This window comes from Penicillium bovifimosum (assembly GCF_028826915.1).
Source record: "Penicillium bovifimosum strain IBT 22155 chromosome Unknown utg000005l_segment0_segment0, whole genome shotgun sequence".
Classification (NCBI taxonomy): Eukaryota; Fungi; Ascomycota; class Eurotiomycetes; order Eurotiales; family Aspergillaceae; genus Penicillium; species Penicillium bovifimosum.
Window position 1 is genome coordinate 1,751,113 of NW_026622714.1, and position 25,381 is coordinate 1,776,493.

The 25,381-nt window shown below is 50.8% G+C and overlaps 11 protein-coding genes across 11 annotated transcripts; 4 read left to right on the forward strand and 7 right to left on the reverse strand.

Annotated features, from left to right (window-relative positions):
- Nucleotides 1–1,045: 1,045 nt before the first annotated feature.
- N7515_005831 (DUF3455 domain-containing protein) lies at nucleotides 1,046–1,872 on the forward strand (the record flags this gene model as incomplete). The annotated part of the gene is made up of 2 exons (XM_056666575.1): nucleotides 1,046–1,690; nucleotides 1,762–1,872. The coding sequence occupies 2 exons, from the start codon at nucleotides 1,046–1,048 to the stop codon at nucleotides 1,870–1,872; spliced, it is 756 nt and encodes a 251-aa protein (XP_056520171.1).
- Nucleotides 1,873–2,951: 1,079 nt separating this feature from the next.
- N7515_005832 (ubiquitin-conjugating enzyme E2) lies at nucleotides 2,952–3,735 on the reverse strand (the record flags this gene model as incomplete). The annotated part of the gene is made up of 3 exons (XM_056666576.1): nucleotides 2,952–3,235; nucleotides 3,349–3,499; nucleotides 3,709–3,735. 3 exons carry the CDS (start codon nucleotides 3,733–3,735, stop codon nucleotides 2,952–2,954), a joined length of 462 nt encoding a protein of 153 aa, XP_056520172.1.
- Nucleotides 3,736–4,478: 743 nt separating this feature from the next.
- On the reverse strand, nucleotides 4,479–6,192 carry N7515_005833 (serine/threonine-protein kinase; the record flags this gene model as incomplete). The annotated part of the gene is made up of 5 exons (XM_056666577.1): nucleotides 4,479–5,281; nucleotides 5,335–5,491; nucleotides 5,545–5,755; nucleotides 5,805–5,856; nucleotides 6,186–6,192. 5 exons carry the CDS (start codon nucleotides 6,190–6,192, stop codon nucleotides 4,479–4,481), a joined length of 1,230 nt encoding a protein of 409 aa, XP_056520173.1.
- Nucleotides 6,193–7,757: 1,565 nt separating this feature from the next.
- Nucleotides 7,758–8,706, forward strand: N7515_005834 (uncharacterized protein; the record flags this gene model as incomplete). Its single annotated transcript, XM_056666578.1, has 2 exons — nucleotides 7,758–8,128; nucleotides 8,187–8,706. 2 exons carry the CDS (start codon nucleotides 7,758–7,760, stop codon nucleotides 8,704–8,706), a joined length of 891 nt encoding a protein of 296 aa, XP_056520174.1.
- A 455-nt stretch (nucleotides 8,707–9,161) lies between these two features.
- On the forward strand, nucleotides 9,162–9,519 carry N7515_005835 (uncharacterized protein; the record flags this gene model as incomplete). Its single annotated transcript, XM_056666579.1, has 2 exons — nucleotides 9,162–9,306; nucleotides 9,380–9,519. The coding sequence occupies 2 exons, from the start codon at nucleotides 9,162–9,164 to the stop codon at nucleotides 9,517–9,519; spliced, it is 285 nt and encodes a 94-aa protein (XP_056520175.1).
- Nucleotides 9,520–9,906: 387 nt separating this feature from the next.
- N7515_005836 (uncharacterized protein) lies at nucleotides 9,907–12,173 on the reverse strand (the record flags this gene model as incomplete). Its single annotated transcript, XM_056666580.1, has 2 exons — nucleotides 9,907–11,919; nucleotides 11,979–12,173. The coding sequence occupies 2 exons, from the start codon at nucleotides 12,171–12,173 to the stop codon at nucleotides 9,907–9,909; spliced, it is 2,208 nt and encodes a 735-aa protein (XP_056520176.1).
- Nucleotides 12,174–12,556: 383 nt separating this feature from the next.
- N7515_005837 (putative serine/threonine protein kinase) lies at nucleotides 12,557–15,110 on the reverse strand (the record flags this gene model as incomplete). The annotated part of the gene is given in 2 exon segments (XM_056666581.1): nucleotides 12,557–12,852; nucleotides 12,863–15,110. The coding sequence occupies 2 exon segments, from the start codon at nucleotides 15,108–15,110 to the stop codon at nucleotides 12,557–12,559; spliced, it is 2,544 nt and encodes an 847-aa protein (XP_056520177.1).
- A 704-nt stretch (nucleotides 15,111–15,814) lies between these two features.
- On the reverse strand, nucleotides 15,815–16,595 carry N7515_005838 (uncharacterized protein; the record flags this gene model as incomplete). The annotated part of the gene is made up of 2 exons (XM_056666582.1): nucleotides 15,815–16,301; nucleotides 16,354–16,595. The coding sequence occupies 2 exons, from the start codon at nucleotides 16,593–16,595 to the stop codon at nucleotides 15,815–15,817; spliced, it is 729 nt and encodes a 242-aa protein (XP_056520178.1).
- A 1,114-nt stretch (nucleotides 16,596–17,709) lies between these two features.
- Nucleotides 17,710–18,037, reverse strand: N7515_005839 (uncharacterized protein; the record flags this gene model as incomplete). The annotated part of the gene is made up of 2 exons (XM_056666583.1): nucleotides 17,710–17,881; nucleotides 17,973–18,037. The coding sequence occupies 2 exons, from the start codon at nucleotides 18,035–18,037 to the stop codon at nucleotides 17,710–17,712; spliced, it is 237 nt and encodes a 78-aa protein (XP_056520179.1).
- Nucleotides 18,038–18,201: 164 nt separating this feature from the next.
- Nucleotides 18,202–19,474, reverse strand: N7515_005840 (uncharacterized protein; the record flags this gene model as incomplete). The annotated part of the gene is made up of 3 exons (XM_056666584.1): nucleotides 18,202–18,333; nucleotides 18,470–18,852; nucleotides 19,141–19,474. 3 exons carry the CDS (start codon nucleotides 19,472–19,474, stop codon nucleotides 18,202–18,204), a joined length of 849 nt encoding a protein of 282 aa, XP_056520180.1.
- Nucleotides 19,475–21,708: 2,234 nt separating this feature from the next.
- On the forward strand, nucleotides 21,709–24,597 carry N7515_005841 (elongation factor 2; the record flags this gene model as incomplete). Its single annotated transcript, XM_056666585.1, has 5 exons — nucleotides 21,709–21,716; nucleotides 21,800–21,815; nucleotides 21,966–22,023; nucleotides 22,089–24,520; nucleotides 24,580–24,597. 5 exons carry the CDS (start codon nucleotides 21,709–21,711, stop codon nucleotides 24,595–24,597), a joined length of 2,532 nt encoding a protein of 843 aa, XP_056520181.1.
- Nucleotides 24,598–25,381: the final 784 nt, after the last annotated feature.

The following is a 25,381-nucleotide window of genomic DNA, read 5'->3' on the forward strand; positions in this document are numbered from 1 at the left end:
TGAGCTCTCTACATCATGCCCTGTGCCTGATACCTTCCTTGTCTGTGGTATATCACCCTCTATGAACACAAGCTCAGTCAGTGAGACCTACAGATTGTCAGATACGTGGCATTGCAAGGGCGCTTATGGTCTATTTATGTTCCACAACAAGAAGAGCTAAGCCTGCATGAACATTAGTGTTTGCCCAGCATTTTTTGCAGATGACCTTCACTCTCTGATTTAATCATAGGGTTTCCGATGCAACTATGCAAGAAGGACAAGAACATTCCAATTCTGACATGGAGCCAATGGCAGGTAGGGCTGGGCTGGGGTGCATGAAATAAGCGCCTACAGTATTCTATCTATTGTTTCGGATAGATGTACATCGTACTTGAGCAATATGCGTTCTAAGTCAGACTAGACTGATTCAAGTACTTTACTGAATCTAGCCCTCATCTGTACTCCAATTCAGATTTCCTCCTCCAGCTAGGTTGTCCAACATCGAAACGGCAATCTGCTGCTGGCGAGCAACAACCCTCCAAGTGTAACCTACACCTAGAGCCCTGTGGTTACATTAGGTTATACACCCTTTCATCCTAATCCACATCCAGAAACGGACACCCCGTTTCCCGTTTCCCAGCAAGCTTTGTACAAAGCGAGCGTGGACAACACAGAAGCCAAATTTAGCCCACGTTTAGACCCGATGACATCCCCAATCAGCAGACTCGGGCACTTTACAAAGCCGTTTGCTAGCTCGGATGTGGATATTGCTGTCAATCTAGATTGCCACCCATAATTGGCTCGCCCAAAGATTCATTGAACCAAATTATATTGCTGTGTGGCATATCTGAATCTCCGAGCGTGCCCTTTGTTGCATGTCAGAGTTGCCCCATTTGCAGTTGACGGGATATAAATCCCCGGGCTTTCGTTGTTTTTTACACTTCCATGCATCCATAGGTACCCTAGTTACTCTTCACTGCCCCATACCCCGGCTCCCGCTATACCTATACCTATCAGATCCTTGAAAAACACCTGCATCTTATAGATCTAGGATCTCACCAAAACCATGAAGATCTCGCTATCACACCCACTGCTCCTTGCAGCAGCAACAGTGCAATCGCACTCAGTAATTCCCCATCCCCTCGCCCTCGCCTCCTCCTTCACCCGCATCCACCACGAACTCGACAAGATCAACCTGGGAAACTGCTCTCTGGCAAACCTATCCATGCCATTGAACGCAACAACGACACACCTCCCAGTGCCATCCACAAACCTAACCCTCAAATACATTGCATTGGGCCGGGGAACACAGAACTACACCTGCCCGTCAAATTCCCCAAATTCCAAACACACCACCATCGAACCAGAAGCCACAGGCGCCGCCGCGACTCTTTTCGACGCATCCTGCATCGCAGCATCGTCTTTGGCCCTGCTTCACGAAGTCCCTGAAATCATCAGCAAGGCTCCTCTGGGATCTCTTGCATTCATCACAGCCCTACTGGCACAAGGCACGAGAAGCAACAGCATCATCATTGGCGAGCACCACTTCAACGCTGCCGGTGACCCAATCTTCGACTTCACACTGAGTGGCGCCGACTCTTGGATCGCTGCTAGTAAGATAGCTGCTGCTCCAGCACCAAAAGCCACATCGGGATCTGCTGGCGATGTTCCCTGGCTGAAGCTGGGATACAAGAAGGGGAGCGGTATTCAGGTAAGAGCATTTCCACCTGAGTGACTGGAGTCTAGCCACGTATAGATATCTGACTTGATTGTTCTTTATAGGAGGTTTATCGAGTCGTGACCTCTCAGGGTAACCCGCCTTCTACGTGTGCGGGTCAAAATGCTACGATTCAGGTTGAGTACGCTGCCGAATATTGGTTCTACGGACGATGATTGCCCGAGAATTTGATGTCCTGTTACCTAACAGCTTACGATGGATCGTTTGATCTTCGGCGTTTGCAAGCAATAGACGCACACTGCCACTTCTCTCAATATGTGTATGGAGAACATAATACCTACCTTATGAACGTTCTTCGAAATCCAATGATTTGAGCAGACTATAGTTATGTAGCCGGTCGTTTTACCGTAGGTGTGCACAAGACCAACAAGCAAGATCTTAGAAAGGTAAGCCACGAGGAGCTTACAGACAAAGAGAATCACCTGAATCTGTTGCTTCAACTTGCTTGCTGACGTGGTACCCCGAACCACAAGCCCTAATCTCCCGGCTCCCCGACCCCGCAAGTAGCCGCCCTCTATCCTCCCACATGAAACAAAAATGTCAGCCTGCAATGTATATCTTGCTGGGTCGTTCCCCCAGGAATTGGAAATGTCTCACCACCCCTCCTCATTGAGATTCATGTCTCTAGGCACTCCCGGCAAACATGGGGCACGGTCAAAGGTCTATGCAGAAGGAAACGCAGGAGGAGAATTTCTGGGATAGTCACCAGTGGCATTGTAAACAATTGTTCCAATGTCGGACGGTGAATACTTCGAGAAACACACTTGCCTCAATGCCAAGAGCGTGGACAATTCGTACCAGTCTCCCAAGATTGCTAGGTACTGGAAATAAGCGATCTGGCAGTCCTGGGAGTAGAGGACCGGCTATTCAAGGATCTCCCTCGATACAAAGATTGCTCATTCTGTCGCTGCACCACTTGCGTATGGTCTATTATGCTCAAATAATGATAAAAGAGACATAGGCCCCTGGGTTGCCTGCCTCGCTTTGTAATGAAACCTCCGAACGCTCATAGAGAACCGGCCCAGTTTGCGTCCGAAAGGAAAAATGAACCGAACGCCATATTGGATGCAGAAGAAAGAACCAAGAAGGAAAGACTCCCCAGTCACCATGTAGTTACCGAATATTCATGACCGGAACCCCATCCGTAGAAACGCCAATGTATGCGCCAGAGCATAGACCATTTCTCTTCGGAGCCGAAATGCAAGCCACTCTCAGGCTGAAAAGCCTCAACATTTCATACATCGTCATCCTCATAGACAAATTTAATATCGCGGATACGGCGGCGGTTTGTGGCAATGAACTCCTTGTCACCGGCAGGGCGCTCGTCACGGGTGTTGGCGGTCAGCATGCTTTGCAGGCTCATGCAAACGCTCTCGACTGTCTGCACTGGGGACCAGCCGGCAGAGCCCAAGAGATCGAGGCAGATTATACCATTGCTGTAGATATGGGGGTGCATCGGGATCGAGCGGGGAGTACCACTTGAGGCTGGGGATTCGATGAATTGGACCTCCGGAGGCTCTGGAAAGACTAAGTCAGTTTCATGTTGATTCAGTAATTGAACAGACAGAAGATATTGATTTGTTGGGAGCAGGATGTAAATAGAAGCTGCCCGCGGAAGTATCGAAGCTTACCGATTGGGTATTTATTGTTAAAGGTGAACTTCAGACGATAAGTCTGGTTTAAATAAAGGGGATTCTCGTCGAGGACCTTGATGTCCATTTGCCATTCTTCCAGGTTGTCTGACTTGACAATTGCGATTCCCGGCGGGAGATGTTCCTGCATCTGGAAGTCATGAGTCAGTAACATATCAACAACCTGTGTTTGTACAAGTGCGACAAGGCATGCGCTCGAGCAAAGTGTGCAGTCGGCGGAGCAAAGGTGGTGATAAAGAGATTGGACGAATCGGATCGGTACCTTGAGGAGCTCCTATAATCCACGAACAGGGTCAATAAGCAGATGAAATGGCATTCCAGACTTCAGATAGTACCGACCTTGCTCAGGCGCTTTGTGGCAAACATGGTTGCAATGGGTCTTGATTGCGGAAGAAGACTGAGATGTTTCAAGAGCTCCGGTGGAGAAGAAGGTGCGGTGTTCCGAACTCCCGATCAGGTGGAGTAGAGCGGATGGATGGATGACGTGTGGAAGGGGGAGCTTCTCGAACAAGAGACGGGATGGGATAAGAACGATGAGCACAAAATAGTTACAATACGCATCATTTATTGCCAAAGAACAATGCAAGTGAGTGAAAGTGACGGCCTTAGGGCCGAAAGCTAATTCGTGACCTCCCGAGACCTACCAATCTTGGATCCAAACACGTGACATCTACAACTGACGTATTATCGTATGGACATGCCACATGGGGGACTGTTGCTTTCATATCAGCGTCTTACGCTCACTCTTCATGCAATTACTTCAGTTTGTAAAAGAGCTTATTCCAACAACTTCGAAAGTCATGCTAGACTCTATCAGTTGAGCTCCGAGCAAGAACCCAATCCAGGTGGACATTTATGGCCAACTTGTGTTAGATAGCACAGGGCCCGGACACCAGAGAGGTTGCACCACAATATAATTAATGAGCATGGTAAACACTCAAAAGTTGTATGTTCACTCTGATTTGACTATGAGAAAGGGGAATCACAGAATTTATATCCAAGAAACCACGCGATGAAAGGAAGAGAAGTACAGGGCATAACATCCATAGGATGATCGTATCAACCCCAGTAAGGATAAAACAAAGAGACAAAGAAAGATGACAAGAACCTCACGCAGAACCGGCTTTCTCGCGAGCTTCACGTTCCACCTTCTCCCGCTCCTCGTTCTCCTTCTGTTCACGGACCTTAGCCAAAACAACTTCACGGAAGATAGCACCGCGAGCAGCGCTGCCCAGACTCTTCTTCTTCGTGTGGCCTGGAGCAGCGTCAGGGGTAGGGGCGGGGCTGACATCGCTGCTGGGCTCGGACGCTTCCGCGGGCTCTGCAGAGGTTCCCATGTCCATGGGGCTGGGAATATCTTCTCCGTCTTCCTCCTCGTGCATCTTAAGAGACTCGATACGATTGGCAAGCTTGACGATCTCGATTCCACGGCGCAAGCGGGCGCGCGCAATGTAGGCACGGATCTCGGGCAGCAAGTCGCGGTCGCTCGCAGTTTCTCCGGTCAGCCACTGGTGCTTGAGGGCTTCCTCTGAGGAAACTCGCTTGCTGGGATCGGCATTGAGGAGGGAAAGAATGAAGTCCTTGGCGTCCTGGGACACATCGCGCCAGTAGCGCTCGTGGAAAATGATGCGACCTGTCCGGCATTCTTCGATAAGGTCGGTCAAGTTTTCGGATCGGAAGGGAGAGTATCCACACAGGAGGGTGTAGGTGATAACGCCGAGAGACCACATGTCAACGGCCTTGCCGTGGCCTTGCTTGAGCATGACTTCGGGAGCGGCATAGCCAAATGAGCCGGCCATGCTGGTCAATACCTCAGAGGGGCTGTGCAGCATCTTCGCAATACCAAAGTCTGCCAAGACCAGCTGAGAGTCGGCAGAGCGGGTGAGGTAGAGGAGATTCTCCGGTTTCAAGTCTTCAGTAGGGTTAGCTATTTGCAAAGCACTGGCATGGTAATGCAGAACCGACCTCGGTGAACGATGTTACGCTTGTGCAGATAGTTCACAGCATCAAGGACCTGGCGAATGGTCTGCGACGCATCCTTCTCTGTGAACTTTCCGTACTCGCAGATTCGGTCGAACAACTCGCCACCGGTGGCTAGTTGTGTAACGATGTAGAATTTGTCCTACACCCGTGATTAGAACCCCGCAATAACCTTATAAGGCTAGACGTGCTAACCTTAGATTCAAACCAGTCGACAAAGGAGACGATGTGAGGGTGTTGGAGTGATTGCAGCATCTCAAGCTCATCATAGACCATGCTCTCGTTGCCGCGGACATTTTTCTTAAGGATTATCTTTACCGCAACCTTCTGTCCGTCTGCGGCATCTGCCTCGCGAACAATGCCGTATGTGCCTGCACCGAGTGTCCGTCCGAATCTATAGAGAGCCCTATACCACGAATTAGCGAGTGCCGGGCCACAGGATAGGGAGTTTGTACTTCTTCTCGTAGCTCTCTGGCTGCCCAGACAGCTTGTTGAGCATGGTCGCAACTAAAACAGTAACAGTTAGCAAATTGCGAAGTCTTCAAGCGAAACGCGCAAATGACTCCCGGAGGGGCCGACCGTGCGGGGAGGGTATGGGCATTGCAAAGCGGACCATGACACAAGACGACAGCTATCATTTCCCCCACCCCCCATATCACCCACAGAGGGCTGGCAGGGAGCGTATAGATTGACATGGTGATTTCATGACAGTGAAGTGTCAGGTTGTGGACGGGGCTGACGCGAGTCCGGGAAATGGTCGGGCAGCATTGAGGGACAAATCATAGCACAATTCGCATGCAGGACACAAGTCTCGCGTGTATGGAGTGTCGACTCACAGCTCATGATGTGGGGATAGGACTGCAGACGCCCAAGATCACAGACGCGATGTGTGATGGGCTCGAATGGGCACGCAGCTCGTCAGGTAGTGACGGCGGACTAGAACTTCGAGGCGGATATGAGATTGGAATGATACAATATGTCGCAAATGTATGAAATAGCCTGGCGAGAGAGAATAGGGTCAGTAATCTAGAAATGTTAAAATCGAGGGGTGACCAGGCCAGGCGCGGGGGTGGCTGCATCAAGATAAACAAGACCAATGGATGGTGGATTAGACATACCGCGCATACGCAGACCGACAAATACCAGAGATTCTAAGTCTGCTGTCCTCTTAAGAGACAACGAGAGGAGGAGATGACCTTAATGAAAGTGTAAAGAAAGAGCTGAGGAGGGGAAGATCAGGAGTTCTAGACGCGATAAGCCTCGGGGCTGTAGGGTTTAGCGCCCAGCACAGCCACAGAATGTTTCTGCCTGACTGGGAAGTACTTATAGAGCTGAGGTATCATAGAAGCAGGATGCCCAAGAATTGCCATCTACATAATAAAGATTAGAGCTACACTAGGCACCCTGGGGCCTGGTAATGCTTATTGATGTGAAAATGGGTACTTGGGTACTTGGGACGCCGATTCAAGCTCCTAAGCTTGAGGTGAGTTCTACAAAATCTTAGTCATCGCTTCACGTGCTATCACATGCTTTCGTCACCGGTGCTCAGTGAGCCCCTACTTGTATCAAGAATTTCATTCTTCCTGCTCGTCCTCGGTATAGAGAACGGGATAATGGGACATCCCCATCCGTTCCCAAGCAATCGGGGGTGGACTCGTCATTGGGGGAGGAACAGATCCGACGGGACCCTGGAGGAGGGAAGTGGGGAACCCGTTTTACCGCTGGCGGCTGTAGGTAGGGCTTCTTCCAGTTCCAGGGCTTAGCTGGAATTCTTATCACGTTTAGGGGTATTTCGGCATACGGGGCTGTGGAACTGAGCCGCTGGATCACCATCGAAGGACGAAGGTTCGTTTGTAGATGATCAATGAGTGATCACATTCACATAACCCCTTGACCCTTCTGCTGCTGCATAGCCTAGTGCAGCGGCTCATTTTGTTATAAACGCCTACCATTGGCTAAGCATCCTGGTGGAAGAACGATCCCAATTCGACAGCTGGAATCCAACCAGTAAGATAACTTCTAGTTGTTACTAACTATTCATTTTTTTAACACTGCCTATCAAGCAGTTACAACTAACTTCTAGGAGCTTTCCAATGTGGTCAAACACCGAGAACACAACAGCACACTGGCCTGAGTCCGCGCCTCAACTTTGACCCCGGTTATCTTCATATCTCCTGACAGCCCGTGGCCACTGCCCGATTCCGGCATAGCCCCAAAATCACAGCCACCTTGAGCAGGGATGGGTAGGATCAGGTGGTTTATCCAAGAACTACATATACCTAGTCATTGGGCGCAATTACCGTTACTCCTTATACTATCCTCACTTTACTCTCACATTTTGCAGACCAACAAAATACTGTATCTGGAAGCCAATATTGCACTGAATCAGCGAATATTGAGCTTCAATAATGGCCGACGCAGTCTTTGGTGCACCTGGCTGGGAGGTCTACTCCGCAATGCTTCAGGATGATCGGCGAGTTAGAGTTGGAGCTACAACTCCCGCACATCTTACGCGGACATTGTATATCCCCCGTCATGATGGCAGCGGCAGTCATCTCTCCGTTCACGATATCAGCACCCTGTACCAGGAAACTGTCGGGGACCGTAACATAGGATCAGCCTCGTATCTTGTGTCTCTGGGAAAGATGCAAAAGCCGCAGAGTGAGCTGGATGATACAACTGTGTACAATGTGGGCTTCAAAGATGCAGTGGAGTTGCACGGGCAGTCGATATCAGTGACTGCAGCGTCGCCTGGTCACTCACCTCTCGAGGCGAATGTGTATGTCCTATCTGCCTTTTCCAAAGTCAGTTTAATTGGCTAATTGAGACTACAACAGTGCCATCAACGCTGACGGAAATGAAGCTGTTATCACAATGAAGTGCGAACAGGAAAACGATGTGCAAACGCTAGAAGACACACCGATGTCGATATCTTACCCCATCTCACCAACCAAATTCGACAAAAGGGCCTTCGTGCACCCCTATTTTACGTTCCGACTCCCCGGAGTGGCTAGGATGACCCTTGAATGGCAAGTCCACCCAGTCGAACATGGACGTTTGCGATATACTCTTGTTCGCATCTCAGAGGCGCCGTCGTCCGTGTATGTTGCAGGTTCGGGTGTCCCTCTAGATGAAGATGTGCTTGCTATATATCATCATGTTGGAGATGGCATTTCTTTGCCGCTGCCATATAGCGAGGGCGTTCTTCTGCTATCCCCTGATATGGAACCAGCTACCGAGACCATCGTGGTAGCCAGTGTTTTGGGAGTGCTCCTGCAGCTGCGTCAGTTACGCAAGGCGGGAAAAGGCACGAAGAAAGGGACCCTCGGCTTTATCAAAGGCTTGCTCAAGAAATAAGTGGAAGGACTCACCTTTGAATCTGACCACAGACCAAGGCAATCAAATGAGGGCATATCTCACGAGTGTGTTCCCTATGTTGAGGCGCGCAATGCTATCACAACTGGCGAGCGCCAAGAGTTCCAAGGCTGCCATAGATCTCCAATATAGAGCGATAGCAGCACTTCCCATTGTACATCTTCTGAGCGTGCAGTAATCAAAACCTAGAAAGACCTGAAACATTTCCTGCATAACGTCAACAAGTACATTGAGTAATTAATATAACGAAACCGCGTGATTGGCAACAAACATTCCGACCCCACCGGATACCAGTTGTGGCACGGTGGCACCAGACGTCATCGACGTAGCCATATCAACCACAACAGCCAAGTTATTTTCTACTTTCTTCTGCTTCTTACTTCTAGTATATTGCTAGGACATCTCGAACAAATAACCTCCACATTCCAACATTGATCATGCTATCATTCATCTTCTTCCTTACCCTACAGGTGATTCTATTCGCCGCCTGGGTCACCGGTTACCTAGATCCATACCAGAAACAGCTTCAAGAGCTCCTGCTGGACTATATGGGTGAGAACAAGGTCTCTTACGGACTGAAGAGTATGTGTACCGAGCACCGAGAAAAATAAAATGAGCAATATAATGAAATATACTAATCAGAATCTACATGTAGAAAGTCTCACTGGCAAGAAACTCACCGAGGACCAGAATCTGAGCAAGATTCAAGATCAGCTTGGAAGCCAACTAGGTGGTGTGTTTGGGAAAGGGGGACTCGGAGAGGGACTTGGGTCTGTTCTGAGTAAAGGCCTTTGAGCAGGATGTTCTGCTAGGACGAACAAACCGGTGATAGCAAATTGATTTTGGTGTCTTACGATTGAGATTAAGAGGAACAGCGGATTTTGATTTTGGGTAGCTACTTTTGCAGTTTTCTGTCGATTGATAGTATGAATACCAGCGAGAGTGATCCTTTTTTTTTTGTATGAAGGCATAAGGGAAGCTGCCGAGCTATCCTCTGGACCACGACCTTCCTCCACATGTGACCATAGGATGTGACCTAACTTTTGATAGTAATAATGACATAGCTTGTCATGTAACCAGGGAAGTCAGTGACCTTAACTTTCCCATACCGGAACGCCATGCCAATGTCAGCCTCAGCTGCATGACAACCTAAAGCCACAGATAAATGCCATAAGACTTCAGCTAGTGGTTCTGGAACCGATTCAGCCATTCACGAGATCCATTACCAGATGGACCAAGCTCAGCCAAAGCATCCTCACAAAGTCGATCGTAATACTCAGTCCCCTTCCAGTTACTATGCTTCGACCGAAACCCAATGACCCAGCCTTCTTTCCTAAGCCGCTTCATACGCTGCTCCTTGGACTCAAGTCGCATAACATTCCCAAATTCGTCAACATTGGGCCCCTCCACCCGAGGTGCAACCGGAGACTCGCCCGGATTGGTGTGGGGCTTGATGGGAGTAAAAGTCCAAAAGGAGACAGAGCGGTTCATAGCTGGGTGACGGGCGCGGCGGGCCTGCTGCACCGCCTTAACACGCTCGATCTGCTTCTCGAGATCGGCGATGTAGTGTGGAATCTTCTCGGCGAGCCACGCGATGGTGTCGTTGAATTCAAGGATCATGGCGGTGCTCTTGGAGCTGGTATGTCCAGACCAGGATACAGGGGAACGAGGGTTGGATGAGTCTGTATCAGTATTCGGCGAACCTGGGTGGCTTTGGAACGGCACTCTGAGGACGGACATCGGCCTCTGCACGGGGGGCGAAGAGCTGGATGGAGGGCTGGGCGATGGCGCCATGGGTCGCCCGATGGTCATGTAGTGTGAGGTAAGAAGCGAGTTCACGCGCATCGACTGTGGTGCTAGGAGTGAAGTGTCTATCTTCTCCGTGCCAGCATTCATGTGTCTGGATGGGGTGATGTTGTTGGACAGCCGGGGAAGTCGAGACCTCGGAGGTGGCATTAGCTCGTTATCAGATATCTTCTTCTCGGCTGTTTCATTCTCAGAAGCAGCAGGTGCTATCATTGCGGAATCCCTGCACATGAGAATCTCACCAGACTGCTTTCGAATTGCGAGCGGGGATGGAACAAGGTCTCTTCGCTTCATTGGATCCTTGAGCTCAGCTGGGAATCTGACCGGAGGTAGACGCACTGGAATACGCGTTTGAGGGTGATGTTGGGTAGGGGTGTCATTCACGAAAGGGTCACCATCGGCTTCGGGAATGAAATTGTCAAACGCGGTATCTCGGATGACAGATCCCTCGCGGGGAGGCCCATCTTTGCCACCATTGAAGGCAACCAGTTGGCTTCTGACAGGCAGGCGAGATCGACTGCTTTGAGGCGTAAAGAAGGTTGCTTGAGATGGTGATGACAATTGACAGGCAGGGGAAGGGTCATTGTAGTCAAGGTCAAGCTGCGATTCTCCACGAGCTACATGAGGCGGCGTGACGCAAAACTCAGTGATGACAGATGGACGGGGAGAGCCAGAGGGAGATTCACTGTAGTCCAGTAGGGATTCTCCACGGGCTGCATGAGGCGGCGTGACGCAAAGCGCAGTGCTGATAGAAGGACGGGGAGAGTCAGAGGGAGATTCATTGTAGCCAAGCAGCGATTCTCCACAAGCTGCATGAGGCGGCGTGACGCAAAACTCGGTGGTGACAGAAGGACGGGGAGAGTCAGAGGCAGGTTCATTGTAGTCAAGCCGCGATTCTCCACGAGTTGCATGAGGCGGCGTGACGTGAAATGCAGTGATGACAGAAGGATCGGGAGATGGAGTACGCGACACTCTAGCAGGAGAAGCATGGCGGGTCAGCGTAACTCCGGGGCTCCACGCGATGACAGTAACAGGAGACCGAGGAGACAAGGTGGACGAATCAGGCCAAACAGCAGCAGCCATCAACGCAGAAGGAGGAAGTGAGGTAGGAGGAATCGGCGGAACCCCATCGCTCCATGCGACGGTAGTAGGAGACTGAGACTCTATGGTGGGTGACCACAAGAAAGAAGCAGGCTCGAAGTCTTCCTGTTGGCTCGGGGCCGGCACTGGGACCATCTCTGGCAAAGACACGAACGCAGATTTGTGATGCTCCATAGCCTCGGTCAGAAGCGGAATCTTGACTGTTGAATAGACATGAGCTGCCCTTCCCATGTACTCATATGCAGTGGCAGCATGGTAATGGAGGTAAGTCGCACGAATAGGATGAAGCTGTGTATACACCAGTCAGCACTCCAAAATGACTCAGATGAGATCTGTGAAACACGAACCGGAGGGGAAGCGGTGTCAATCAGCTGCTTGCATCGCATGGCACATTGCTTGTATTGTTGGTTGAACAAAAGCCATTTCACATCTAGAAGGGCCTTCTCCCACTGAGAGTCACTCTCTGGGAGCGAGGGAGCATCATGGACTCCGGAAGATTTGGCTAGTACTGATGTATTTGGAGGGCGAGTAGTCTTAGCCATCTTGATAGACGGGATGATGAAACCGTCGAAGATGATGAGAGAAGAGATGAAGAGATGAAAGGAGGAAAGGATGTAGATGAGTTAGATGATAGAAAGATATCAGAAGAGGCATGTGAAGAGACAATGGATGAGTCGATGCTGCCTTGTCCTCAATAGAACTGCTGGGACAATGACCCCGAGCTACAGTCCTGTTTATTGTTTCTTGAGGCCTACAATTCAGTAATCTCTCACCGTCAAATGAATTAGATTCACGATAGCACTCTCAATAAAAGATATATGTGTGATTCGACAGACTTCATCAATTGCCCGTATTAGGACACTCTTCCATGGATTTTCGCCTAAAAATGCGACATAAGGATGCTCAATAAGCTCATATAGATCATTCAGACCTGCGCAGCACCGTGGTCATGGACGTTGTTCATCTCATGGTGGACTCCAGCAAACGACAATGCTTCACCAGTCGCCGAAAGCGACTCGAGGAAATCACCCAGCAGACGATCAAGCTCTGCTGTGACTGCGTTATCATCCACCCCTTCCATTAAACTCGCCCCATGTGGGGGGACAAGCGCCGGGAAGGGAATGGCACCCGTATCCTCTGCCGCCGGCACGGCTTCAGATTCGTCGTGTCGTACATTCCGTACGGTTTCGAACACGGGAGAGCCTGGTTCGGAGACGGGACCTGAGGTCACCGAAGAGGCAGTGGGGGGTTTCCGGAGGGATCGCTGTGGGCAAATCTCTTAGATTACCATCAAACGAGGTATCCTGTGCATTCCAGTGCGGGGTTGATTCTTCGTCTGGCCCAGGGCCGTCGAGGACACTGGAAGTCTCGTCATCATGGTAACTGGCTTCGGGCACCTTAGCAGGGAGTGCAGTATCAAAGAAGTGACTGTGATGGACAGAATTTGCGTCAGGTGGCGTGGGAGAGCGATCGAAGCGGAAGGGGTCATAGTCGGAGTCCGAGGCATTCGACGCTGACGTCGAAGGGCGAGAGTCATTTGCTTCATCTAATGGCTGTCGTTGCGATGGCGGCGAAGACTGAATCTCAGGAAGTGGAGCCCGAAGTGTGTCATTTCGTACATCGTAAACCTGATCATCGGGCGCAGATTCCATTACGGGGAATGTCCACTCCATAGTGGCTCGCTTCTCAGCCTGAATAGCCTCCGCTGTGGGCTTGGGCGCAGGGGCCTCCGTGTCTTGTTCCGTGGGTTCCTCTTCATTCTGTGCGAATGATGGGAATTTCCAGTCCATAGTGGGAGGTCGTGGACCGGACGGGACGAATGTGTCCTCAATATTGGCATTGTCACTTGCGTCGCTATCGTAAAGCTTTGTGCTATTTTCGTTGGAGTTCCTGTGCAAGCGAAGACTGGAACGATTTGCACGGATGGTGTTTGCATCAACCAGTTGGAAAGGCTGCGCAGCTGGAGTCCCGGCTGCATAATGGGAGGCTTCGAACGACCCGATGTCAATATCGAGACAGGTTGATGTAACAGACGAGCGGTCTGTTTCCGCGCGGAGAGGAAGGTCTGAAGTGGGCTGGGCGGGTTCAATGGGAACGAAGTCATTCTTCGTTTCGTATTTGTAGCTGGGCTTTTCCTCATTGAAAAGGCCTTCCATCGCTTCAAAGCCTCGACGCACACGTTCATTAAAGTTGGCCTTCTCTTTGTAGTTGAGGGCGTTCTCCGAAAACTCTTCGCCCAACTCCGGCTCAGGCGGCGTGTTGGTCGGTCTTACTGGTTGGTCCATCTCAGCCACCGACGCAGCAATTTGATCTAAGTCAATGACTGAAAATCTTCGCTCAAACCCGTCCGTCGTGCTGAAGTTCCAGTCATCTTCAGACTCTTCGAAACCACGGAGCTCGGCTGCCGCGGCGCCGCCTGGGTGGAACAGCGAAATCCGTTGCCCTCCTCGTTGAGACCACTGGTAGTAGTTTCTCACTAATTCACTCACGGATGACGTTGGGTACGCCTCTTCTGTGCCGGCGATATAAGGATGAGCCAGGATGTCTGCCATCGTTGGGCGAGTGGCCGGATTGGAGTCAAGAGCGAATGCAATTAGATCCTTCAACCCCTGGCTGTAATTTTCACTGTCTAGCTGAGGAGTTTTGCGATTCAGCTGGCGACCGATCTGCATTCTTTCTCGGAGGCCTGCGTTTGGCGGATTTCCGTTCGCGAACTCGTACAGTGTGCACCCGTAAGCCCATACGTCAATCTCACTTCCATAGCGAGGCGCCTCGCCACCAGTTGCGAACATCTCTGGCGGCATCCAGTGTGGTGTTCCTATCCACGTTGATCGTTTGTCTCGTTGTGATTGGAGGACACCTGCAACACCGAAGTCACAGATTTCTAGACGGCCCTCCTCGTGAATAAGGATATTTGCCGCTTTCACGTCACGATGAATGATACCAGCATCGTGGATAGCACGAAGTCCGACAGCTAGCTCGCGGGCGATTGGGATGATGTATTTCTCTTCAAGTTTGTCATTTGTCGCACGCATCAAAGTACGAACACTGCCACCGGGACAGTACTCGCAAACCAGCCACAACTGGGAATGGATGGAGACGGCTTCGATGAGTTCATTGATGTTTTTGGCACCAGCGTCCTTCACCTGCTTCATCACCTTTGTTTCATGAATGAAATCTTTGATAGACTCATCTCGAAAATCCCGAATTGACTTGTAGTCCTGTGAGTCAATATCGAGGACTTTGATGGCAACAAGCCGGCCTGACGGCTTTTGATGGCCTTTGTACACACGACCATAGGCACCTTTCCCGATCAACTCTTCGAACTCGTATGGCGGAGGCTCTGTTTTCGCGCGACGACACATTTCCTGGACGGCCACTCCTTGCTCTCGGGCTAGCCTGATAGCTTCGGCCTTGTGCTTGGTGATGGCTGCCATCGCAGAGGATGGGTCCAAGAACCGGGATGTTCGTGTATCCATTTTGGACGAAACTGAGGGTAAAATGAACAGCACGAAAGATGCTTGAGAAATAAGAGTCAGGTATGAGTAAGTATAAAGTGATCCTGAGGAATAAAATGAGGATAGAGAAGCGAGGGTTAAGATATGCGGCTTAAAGTGATAGAAACTCGCTTTTGGCACGCTGTGGGATTAACGCTTGGAAGAGAACGGACGGTGCCTGCGGGCTCGACCAAGCAGGTGTTTAAGGCCTCGAGCACAGCGCTTCAAGGCTGACCAACGCTTCGATTTAGGCTTTCTCCCGGCGGTAAAAGACTGGACCGACGGATGCGGGAAGATACGCGGAGACCTTTGCCGATAGAATCGAGGTGTCGATATACGGGTGGAGCGCTCTTTGAAAAGATTGTCGTGTGTGCCCTGTCTCCTGATTACGGAGCTACCCGGACGAACTTGCGGGGGGCTTTTGGGGAAGGCGCTGTACGGAAATGCACGCCTTGGCGCTGATGGGGAGTTTTCAAGATTACCTTGTGTCTCAGGCTGGGCAGAGTGGACACGCCGGTCTCTGAGTGAGGTGCCGAAGGAAGGGGATGTCGAAATCCGGGGCGAAGTAGGTGGGGTGATCAGTACTAGCCCACTGGTCTCAAGCACGGATGTATCAACTTGGTGTTCTCCGATCGGGTCACTGTCGCTCAGGTTTTCGGAAAATCGGGAAATCCGCGGGGAGTTAATCACGCTGTTGAACCGGTTACTGACGAAGCTCGGCGTATTAGCTGGGGCACTATCTCTAGATAGGACGCGCTGGTGCGAGAAACATCGTTCTCTGGCTGTTCCGCTGGGGGAGTCGGGAATGACTCGAGTAATTCCTCAAACGTTCCAGATCGATTCAAAGTCCTCGGGTAGTGGGATACTTCGCAGTCGCCTTGATCTGGGGCCTCGCTGCGAACATCAAAGGAGTCGGGTGGCTCACCTGATTCGCCGGAATAGATTGACGAAGATGTGGGTTCGGCAGATCCAGGGCGCACGTCGTTCTCAAATGTTCCAGGGTTGGGTGGAAGTTGTGGGGCCTCGGGATGAGGAGCCTCGTTGTCCTGAAGAGGTTGGTGGTATAATTCGGAGATCAGAGAGTCCGAATCCGCAGCGATGAGCGAAGTCCACTCTTCGGCGTATTGGCTTGTTTGTCTGCCTTCCGAGCTTTCGTGAGAACCGCGTGTATGGCTTTGGCTTTGTGGTAGATGAAGCTGTTGCACGCGTTCACTGTGGGATTTACACGTTAGCGAGGACCGGCCGCTTGGTGAACGAATAGATATCTTGCCTGAGGCTTGTGGAAGAAAGGTCGCTTGCAAGATTGGATGAACGGAGTGGAAGAGATTGGGTATGGCTAGTTTCAAGGTCTGTGGGGGAGAGCTCGGAGAAGGGATCGGAGCTTAGAAGGCGAAGTAAGAATTGGTGCTCGCTAGGAGCAAACCCCAACTCTTCAATGAGCGATAGACTGGTGTTATTGTCAGCCATTGATCGTCCGTTGGAGGCACCGAATCATGTATCGATCGAATAGCAGGCATGAGAAGTTGGGGAAAGAAATGGGGTGATGGGGTGATAGGAGTGGTGTTGCGCAAGTCAAGCTCATCAAACCCACCTGACGTTTAGCTAACCGAATTGGACGCCGAGTCAGCATCCCCAACAAGCAATGGAGCGTACACGTCGAGACGATCCATCAACCGATCCAAGGCTGCCCAGATGGAATAGTAGTCCCCGGGAGAGACACAGGCCCATATGGCACGTACATACACGTAATGACGTTACCAAAGCGTGTAGTATTGACCAGCTGTGTTGTACACAGTTTTCTGGCTGCTGTCGCATGAAGCTTGAGCGTCGTGGATGCAAGTTGACTCAAGGAACAACAAGGCGGATGTAGTCGACTGTTCACGAGCATATCGCACGTGATTATTTTGTTCTTATCGTTTATCGTCTCGTGAGGTTTTATCGCCGGTTATCGCCGGACGCTTATCGCATATCGCCATTTTCGCTCTGCATCTCGGGCTGTATTGCTTCACATATTCTGGCATGAACCCATAGAGCTACCATCTATTTGTGTAGGTAATGAGGTAATGAAATAATGTTAAATGTTCCTATATTCATGTCATTTCCTGAACCATGACGGCTGGATTCGTCGTAACAATCTCGTGCAGGTGGCTGTTCTACATATGTCCGTCGGCCATACGACTGGTTCAGAGATAGTAAGCAAACCGATTGCAGTCAACCAGGACATGATGGAACGGCAATCCAAGCACTCAGCGAATATAGAACGCCAAGGCCAATACATCCGGATAGGGCTGCCTTATCGTTGTCTAAATTGCATCACGGAGGACTTGAACAGAAGACAAAAAAGCACACAGCAAAAATAGACACAAAGAACCAGCCGGCCAGAGACCTACTACATCTTCACCAACCCGGATAGAAATTGGAAGGCGTCTTCAGCCCGTCGTATCGCATGAATGCAAGGAATGGCTACTGTCTAAATGGCTAAACCGCTACATTCTTCACAAAGCCAGGGTTTGGTGAGGCCAGAAGGAGCATATAGCGATTATGTTTGATGGCACTAGTTAACTCTATCGCTTTTTCCGTATCACCACTGGCGGGCCCAGTGCATGATACCACAGAGGTTCGTGGCCACCAGCTTTCTGCCGCGTTTGGAGCTCAAGTCAAACCAGTCCGTTGCAGTAACAAGAAGGGGCGTCAGATTCAAAATCAGCGAGATATTCATCACTGATTTGGAAATCGAGGAAACACAGATAATGCTGGACAGCATGTATCACTATCACCCTATCCTATGTTGTCAGCGTATGCATCAAAGTGACAGCGAATTTGAACATGACAATAAACACGTACCTTTTGACGATGCTGAGCACCTTAGAAGGATCAGCCAGCCTGGCTACCAAAGCTTCGCACGTCATTTGTGCGAAGCAGTTGTCCGAAATGATCGGTCGGCCTTTTCCAGGGACTGGAATTGCCTCTTCGCCTCCAAAACGACCACGGCATTTTGCCACGTTGCATAAGCCTGTTATCTCTTGTCGGTAAATTAGCCCCCCATCATCGATGGCATGACTTTCCGCTCCAACTAAGGAGTGTGAGCAGAAAGTTTTGACTTTGCGTCCCTAAATTCGAGGACAGCAGGCAGAATAGCGCCATCTTGGGGCGGTGCAAAGTACAGTGTGTGTCGGACGGTGTAATCCTCCGGGGACCGGGGATGCTAGAAGGCTATTCCAGGCGGGATCAACGTACTCAAGCGAAGATGCCGCCTGCGAACTAGTTCCTGAATTGCTCGATCCAACTTGTATCTCGCTTGAATTGGCATAAATTGTTTGCGCGATGCTCTGGGTACGTACTCGCCGCCGCTTCGGAGATGGCTCGCCTTCATCTTCGCTGCGTATTCGAGGCTGCTCCAGAGATGCCTCGAGTTCATTGTCATTTCCTTCAGAGGGAACTTTGGATGAATCAATTCCACGGCGCTTCTTGCTACCTTCAAATATTGCCAATGCCCCCCAAACTTGGCCAAGAGAGATCCCATATGTAGGATCTCGCACGAGATGGTGCTCGCTTAGGCCCAGATGGCTACGAGTTGGGCCATCCAAAAATTTCTCGATCTCAGGGTATGAGCGAAGGTCCAAGGATGATGGTAAATGCTCCGAAAGAACAGGGAGAATGTCAGACCGTGCACGGGTCCGGAGAACACGACAAGCAAACAAGTGATCACTCACGTCCCCAATTACTGGCCGCGACATCAGGGAGTTCGGAGAATAATCTTCTCTTCTCGGCAGCGAAATGACTCTTGAAAGTTGAGTCTGAGGTCACAGTTTTGAAGTATGGAGTAGACATGCTGACACCGTCACGTAGGGTTGTTCCCTATACGGTTGCCTATTCGGGAAGGAGGCACCCTGCACAGGCGCACGTTACCTCAGCATGCTCAAACACAAAATTCAGCACGTCGTCAATTATGGCCCCGTGTCCCGCATAGTAGAATACCATCAAGCAGTGCTGGTTGTAGCCGGGCATTCACTGATAATGTGCCCAACACGTTCGCGGCGGAGTCTCCAGTTTGGCATCCTATCTGTGTTCCTCAGAACGTATGTCTCGTGCTCGATGACGAAGCCTTGCATAAGGCTGGCCATGGTATTAACGTAGTGCCGCGCATTCGAGCCCTCGTCGAGCCATCGAACAAGTATAGCCACTTGGCGCACATGGTCGTTTGCTCTGGCCACCGCAACTTCCTGTAGCCGCTGCTTCAGAGCTGGTAAACGGTGGACCAGACGGGCCGCTGACGGGAATGAGGAAGACGCCGGCGCCGATTGAATGGACCCGGTCGATGAGTTGAGCTCCGACGGGTCAGCCATGTTACCTGAACGATGTTAGTATCAGCAGGGCTGAGGCCAAGTCCAACTGTCCAAGTTATCCAACGGGTAGCACTCACGATGTCGGCACGCGATATGAGTATCCAAAGAAAAGATATGTAGGGAAGAAAAGATGAGTGATGACTGTTTCCTGTGTTGCGAACTAAAGTAACAGAAGTGGAGAAGGGAAGAGGAAAGTAGAAGAGCTGCGCAGAAGGATTCCTTTTTATGTTCTTCTTCCGTGCTCGCTCCTTCCCTCCTAGCTATTGTTTGCTCCTTCCCTTAGCTACACTCGGGCTCAACCGTCGGACCGTCACACAAGAATAAACCGTCGTCCGACCGCTAAACAGATCGAATACGTGCATCCCGACTGGGGTCACCATGGCCATTGGTAATGAAGGGGTTGTACCCTATTCCCCCTACGGTCTACCTCGCGTGTATGCTTAAGGCTCATCAATGTGGAGGTGTGTAGCTCCGTCAAAGCTATTAAATATGTGAATATGTTCCCAGATATGTCTTAAGGGTATTGATCGTGCTCCCACTGAGATTGAGGTCGATGAGATTAAGCAGTCTGTGAATGGGCGCTTCCTTGGCTCCGCTGAAGCTGCATCGTGCATGGTTTATTCGGGTTGATACCAACTATGTGACTTGATGATCTGTAACAGGGCAAATAGACAATATTTATGCTAGTGGAGCATGGAGACATGCTTGAAGAAAGTAGATAGATTCAAGCAATCTCAGATGCGCTCCATGTGAATGCGGTTAAGTAGCTTTCGCAGGACATGTCCATTGTCCAGTCCTGAACTCCTGATACTTGAGGCCATCAAGTGTAGTTTATGAAATCCGACAGCTTCGCATAATCAGAGAATAAGGTCATCTCTCGAACAGTATGTACACAGTACACAGTACTGCGTATGGGGCGGTTGGCAAGGTGGCAAACCAGGTGGCTGGTGGGCGGAGGTCATGCTTCTTTAGTGCCGTAGATATTCGACAGAGGACGATGGGTGAGACATCGTCACATCAGACAATTGTTTCTGGATCAGAGCTTCTGGTTACGTTAATTTCTGTGACCCTCGCTTCATGTTTGAAAACACGAGCGTCGAACATAATAACCGGAGTGGTTGCCGGGAGTCGGGACTGGGCACTGGAATATTCACTGAATCACTAGGATACGAGGCGGTCTCGGTCTGTGGACGGTTGAAATAGTGCTTTGTGTACGGAGTACATCAGCTCAGCTGGATGAGCTGCCCAGGCGAGGACCTTTAATCATATCAGTCTCGACCCTCTTCAGTTTGTCGATACTTACGGTCTTTGGAATGGGAATCTTTGATGCCTTGCTGCCTGTCTGCCTGAAAATGAGGAGCAATTCTTGTGACCCCCACTAATGCACGGTGCAGCCTCCGTGCGCTAGTTAACTTCTGGTTGTGAAAAAATTTTGCTCGAGGCAAATGTCCCCAAGTTTGTCGATAGGATTGGTCCATAATGAGATGTCACTCATAAGGCTATCTATGGCTATCAGATATAACAGCTGTACCAGACATTGAGCTCTTGAGCTGTGGATGCCTTATGGCCTAGGCATCAAGGTCAGATTTTGAATGGCTTACTAATGTAGACTGCCCCACTATGCCGCGATAGAGGGGTTTGGGCATGAGTTCAATGTTGAGTCAGTTTAAACCCTTGGAAAGCAAGAAAGTATCGTATGAATCATAGGCTTTAGGCTTTAAATCGATGGTAATTACATCAAGTGACCATTTAAATGTATAGAAAATCCTCTGAGTACAGTAGCTCTCGCCTATGGTCTGTCTAACGTCACCGGAGAACCACGGCTAGCGAGAATAAGCCATCGGAATGAGTCAAGACAAAGTGCAATCCACGAGAGATTTGAAATCAAAATGGGCAAAATGCATAGCAGGTGACAGTCGTCGAATAGAAAGAGTTATAGAAAAATATTTTGAATAAATAATGAGAATTACTCTTTTGATACAGTCGGAACTGGGCTAGTCAGCCAAACGCACAAAACCGGGAGGAGAAAAAAAGTCCCCACTTTCGCTTTCTTTTTTTCTCTCCCACTTTCCCTTCCCCTCTTCCTCTTCCTCTTCCCCTCTATCTCTCTCCTAGGAGCAGTTGCACATAGAAGTTTTTGATTAAGTGATCGAGTGCTCTCGGTCCTGGTCATCTTTGTGCCTCTTCTTCTTTCTTTTCTATCCTAAGTTACTCACTGAGGATCAACCGCCAAAATGGTCAAGTAAGTCATACCCGATATATTGGGGTCTGGAAGCACCAACCCTGCAAAGATGAGAGAACAGCAGCTAACAATGATGTGAACAGCTTCACTATCGAAGAGGTTCGTAGCTTCCTGAGATCAGAGCATCACTAGTGGGAAGGAGGGCGATATCCCCCATGTCATCTTCCAACTCCCACTTTCCCTGATGTTGCTTGAAATCCTTCATCAATTCAGCAAATCAATATGGACTTTCATTCTAACAGAGATCAGATCCGGTCCTTGATGGACCGCCGGGCTAACATCCGGAACATGTCCGTCATCGCTCACGGTAAGTTTTCGAACATGGGCGAGTAAAGGGAAATGGCTGATACTGACATGTTTCGTGTGTGCCAGTCGATCACGGAAAGTCCACCCTCTCCGACTCCCTGGTCCAGCGTGCCGGTATTATTTCCGCCGCCAAGGCTGGTGAGGCTCGTTTCATGGACACTCGTCCCGATGAGCAGGACCGTTGCATTACCATCAAGTCCACCGCCATCTCCTTGTACGCCAAGTTCCCCGATCCCGAGGATCTCAAGGAGATCCCCCAGACCGTCGATGGTGATGAGTTCTTGATCAACTTGATCGATTCCCCCGGTCACGTCGATTTCTCATCTGAGGTCACTGCTGCCCTCCGTGTCACTGACGGTGCCCTTGTCGTTGTCGACTGTGTCTCCGGTGTCTGTGTCCAGACCGAGACCGTCTTGCGTCAGGCCCTGACCGAGCGTATCAAGCCCGTTCTGTGCATCAACAAGGTCGATCGTGCTCTTCTCGAGCTCCAGGTCTCCAAGGAGGATCTCTACCAGTCCTTCTCGCGTACCATTGAGTCCGTCAACGTCATCATCTCCACCTACTTCGACAAGGCTCTCGGTGACGTCCAGGTCTACCCCGACCGCGGTACCATCGCCTTCGGTTCCGGTCTCCACGGCTGGTGCTTCACTGTTCGCCAGTTCGCCGTCCGCTACGCCAAGAAGTTCGGTGTTGACCGCAAGAAGATGCTCGAGCGTCTCTGGGGTGACAACTTCTTCAACCCCAAGACCAAGAAGTGGACCACCAAGGCTGAGCACGAGGGCAAGCCCCTTGAGCGTGCCTTCAACCAGTTCATCTTGGACCCCATCTTCAAGATTTTCGCCGCTGTCAACCACAACAAGCGTGACGAGATCTTCACTCTCCTTGACAAGCTCGAGGTCAGCCTCACCAACGACGAGAAGGAGCTCGAGGGCAAGGCCCTCCTCAAGCTCATCATGCGCAAGTTCCTGCCTGCCGCTGATGCCCTTCTCGAGATGATCTGCATCCACTTGCCTTCCCCCGTCACTGCCCAGAAGTACCGTGCCGAGACTCTCTACGAGGGTCCCACTGACGACAAGGCCTGCATCGGTATCCGCGACTGTGACCCCACTGCCCCTCTGATGCTCTACGTCTCCAAGATGGTGCCCACCTCCGATAAGGGTCGTTTCTACGCCTTCGGTCGTGTCTACGCCGGTACCGTTAAGTCCGGTGTCAAGGTCCGCATCCAGGGCCCCAACTACATCCCCGGCAAGAAGGAGGATCTCTTCATCAAGGCCATCCAGCGTACCATTCTCATGATGGGTCGCTTCGTTGAGCCCATTGAGGATGTCCCCGCCGGTAACATTGTCGGTCTGGTCGGTGTCGATCAGTTCCTGCTCAAGTCCGGTACCCTGACCACCGATGAGACTGCCCACAACATGAAGGTCATGAAGTTCTCCGTCTCCCCCGTTGTCCAGCGCTCCGTCGAGGTCAAGAACGCCCAGGATCTGCCCAAGCTTGTCGAGGGTCTCAAGCGTCTCTCCAAGTCCGATCCTTGTGTCCTGACCATGATCAACGAGTCTGGCCAGCACATTGTTGCCGGTGCTGGTGAGCTGCACCTCGAGATTTGTCTTAAGGATCTTGAGGAGGATCACGCCGGTGTTCCTCTCCGTATCTCCGACCCCGTCGTTGCTTACCGTGAGACCGTCGCTGGCACCTCCAGCATGACTGCCCTGTCCAAGTCGCCCAACAAGCACAACCGTCTCTACATGACCGCTCAGCCCATCGAGGAGGATGTCTCCCTTGCCATCGAGTCTGGCAAGATCAGCCCCCGTGACGATTTCAAGGCTCGTGCCCGTGTCCTTGCTGACGAGTACGGCTGGGATGTCACCGATGCCCGTAAGATTTGGTGCTTCGGTCCCGACACCACCGGTGCCAACTTGCTCATCGACCAGACCAAGGCCGTGCAGTACTTGAACGAAATCAAGGATTCCGTTGTTTCCGGTTTCCAGTGGGCCACCCGCGAGGGTCCCGTTGCCGAGGAGCCCATGCGTTCCGTCCGCTTCAACATCCTTGATGTCACTCTCCACGCTGATGCCATTCACCGTGGTGGTGGTCAGATCATCCCCACTGCTCGTCGTGCTCTGTACGCCGCTGCCATGTTGGCCGACCCCGGTCTTCTCGAGCCCATCTTCAACGTCGAGATCCAGGTCCCCGAGCAGGCTATGGGTGGTATCTACGGTGTCCTTACTCGCCGCCGTGGTCACGTCTACACCGAGGAGCAGCGTCCCGGTACTCCTCTGTTCATGGTCAAGGCCTACTTGCCCGTCAACGAGTCCTTCGGTTTCCCCGCCGATCTGCGCTCCGCCACCGGTGGCCAGGCTTTCCCCCAGTCGGTCTTCGATCACTGGAGCATCCTTCCCGGCGGCTCTCCTCTCGACCCCACCACCAAGCCCGGTCAGGTCGTCCAGGAGATGCGCAAGCGCAAGGGTCTCAAGGAGGTTGTTCCCGGATACGAGAACGTAAGTCATGATTCTTTTCCTTCCTTATGGTTTCACTCGCTAATATGCGTCTCTTATAGTACTACGACAAGCTGTAAAAATGTTCACGGTTACACAGAATTGCCTTTCTGCCAGTTATTCGTGGAGACTTTCATGAGATTGATGAATTCAATACAATTTCTTCGGTTCAACAAAATTTTATTCCCTCATTCGTCGGTATATGCCTCGATCGTTCCGTCTTTAGAATTATGGCCCTGAGCTTTTGGGCCGCCAGCTTTATTGACCCTGGCGTGGGTATGACCTTGGCATGTTCTCTTGGCCTTTCATTACTGTTTACGCACTTGCTTTGCGGATTTTTGCTCTTATCGTTTTTTTGCTGTAGTCTAGCTACCAGTTTGCTATGAAAATAAAATTGGTATGCTAGGCGCAGCCTTTCCTGCGTAGTGTTTGTAGTACCGTTGGTTTTGTAGGACCGAAAGAAATAGAGTAATGACTTGAGGGCTCATGCTTTTCACCAAGGCATGGTAGACACTTGGAAGGAGCCGAAGGTTCGAAGTTGTCCTATGTCATTTAACACGTGACCTGCCGGGACTCGCGTTTTCGCCTTTCATCTTCGCGCTCCTAGCCATATCTTCACATTACCGCATGTTTGAGTGCGAATGCTTTTCAATATTATAGTTCCTCGTTTATGGACACATTCTTCCACCTAATAAAAGCTGTGGATTTATATCGCAATTACAATTGTCACCGGGCTTGCAGAAATCTTCCCGAGTGACGGCTTTGTTGGAACCGGATCCCTGCAACCATTGCCATCCCCACGTCAATACTTTGTCCGACACGACTCACACACTACAGCTTGTGGTTCCTCGGACATCATATTCG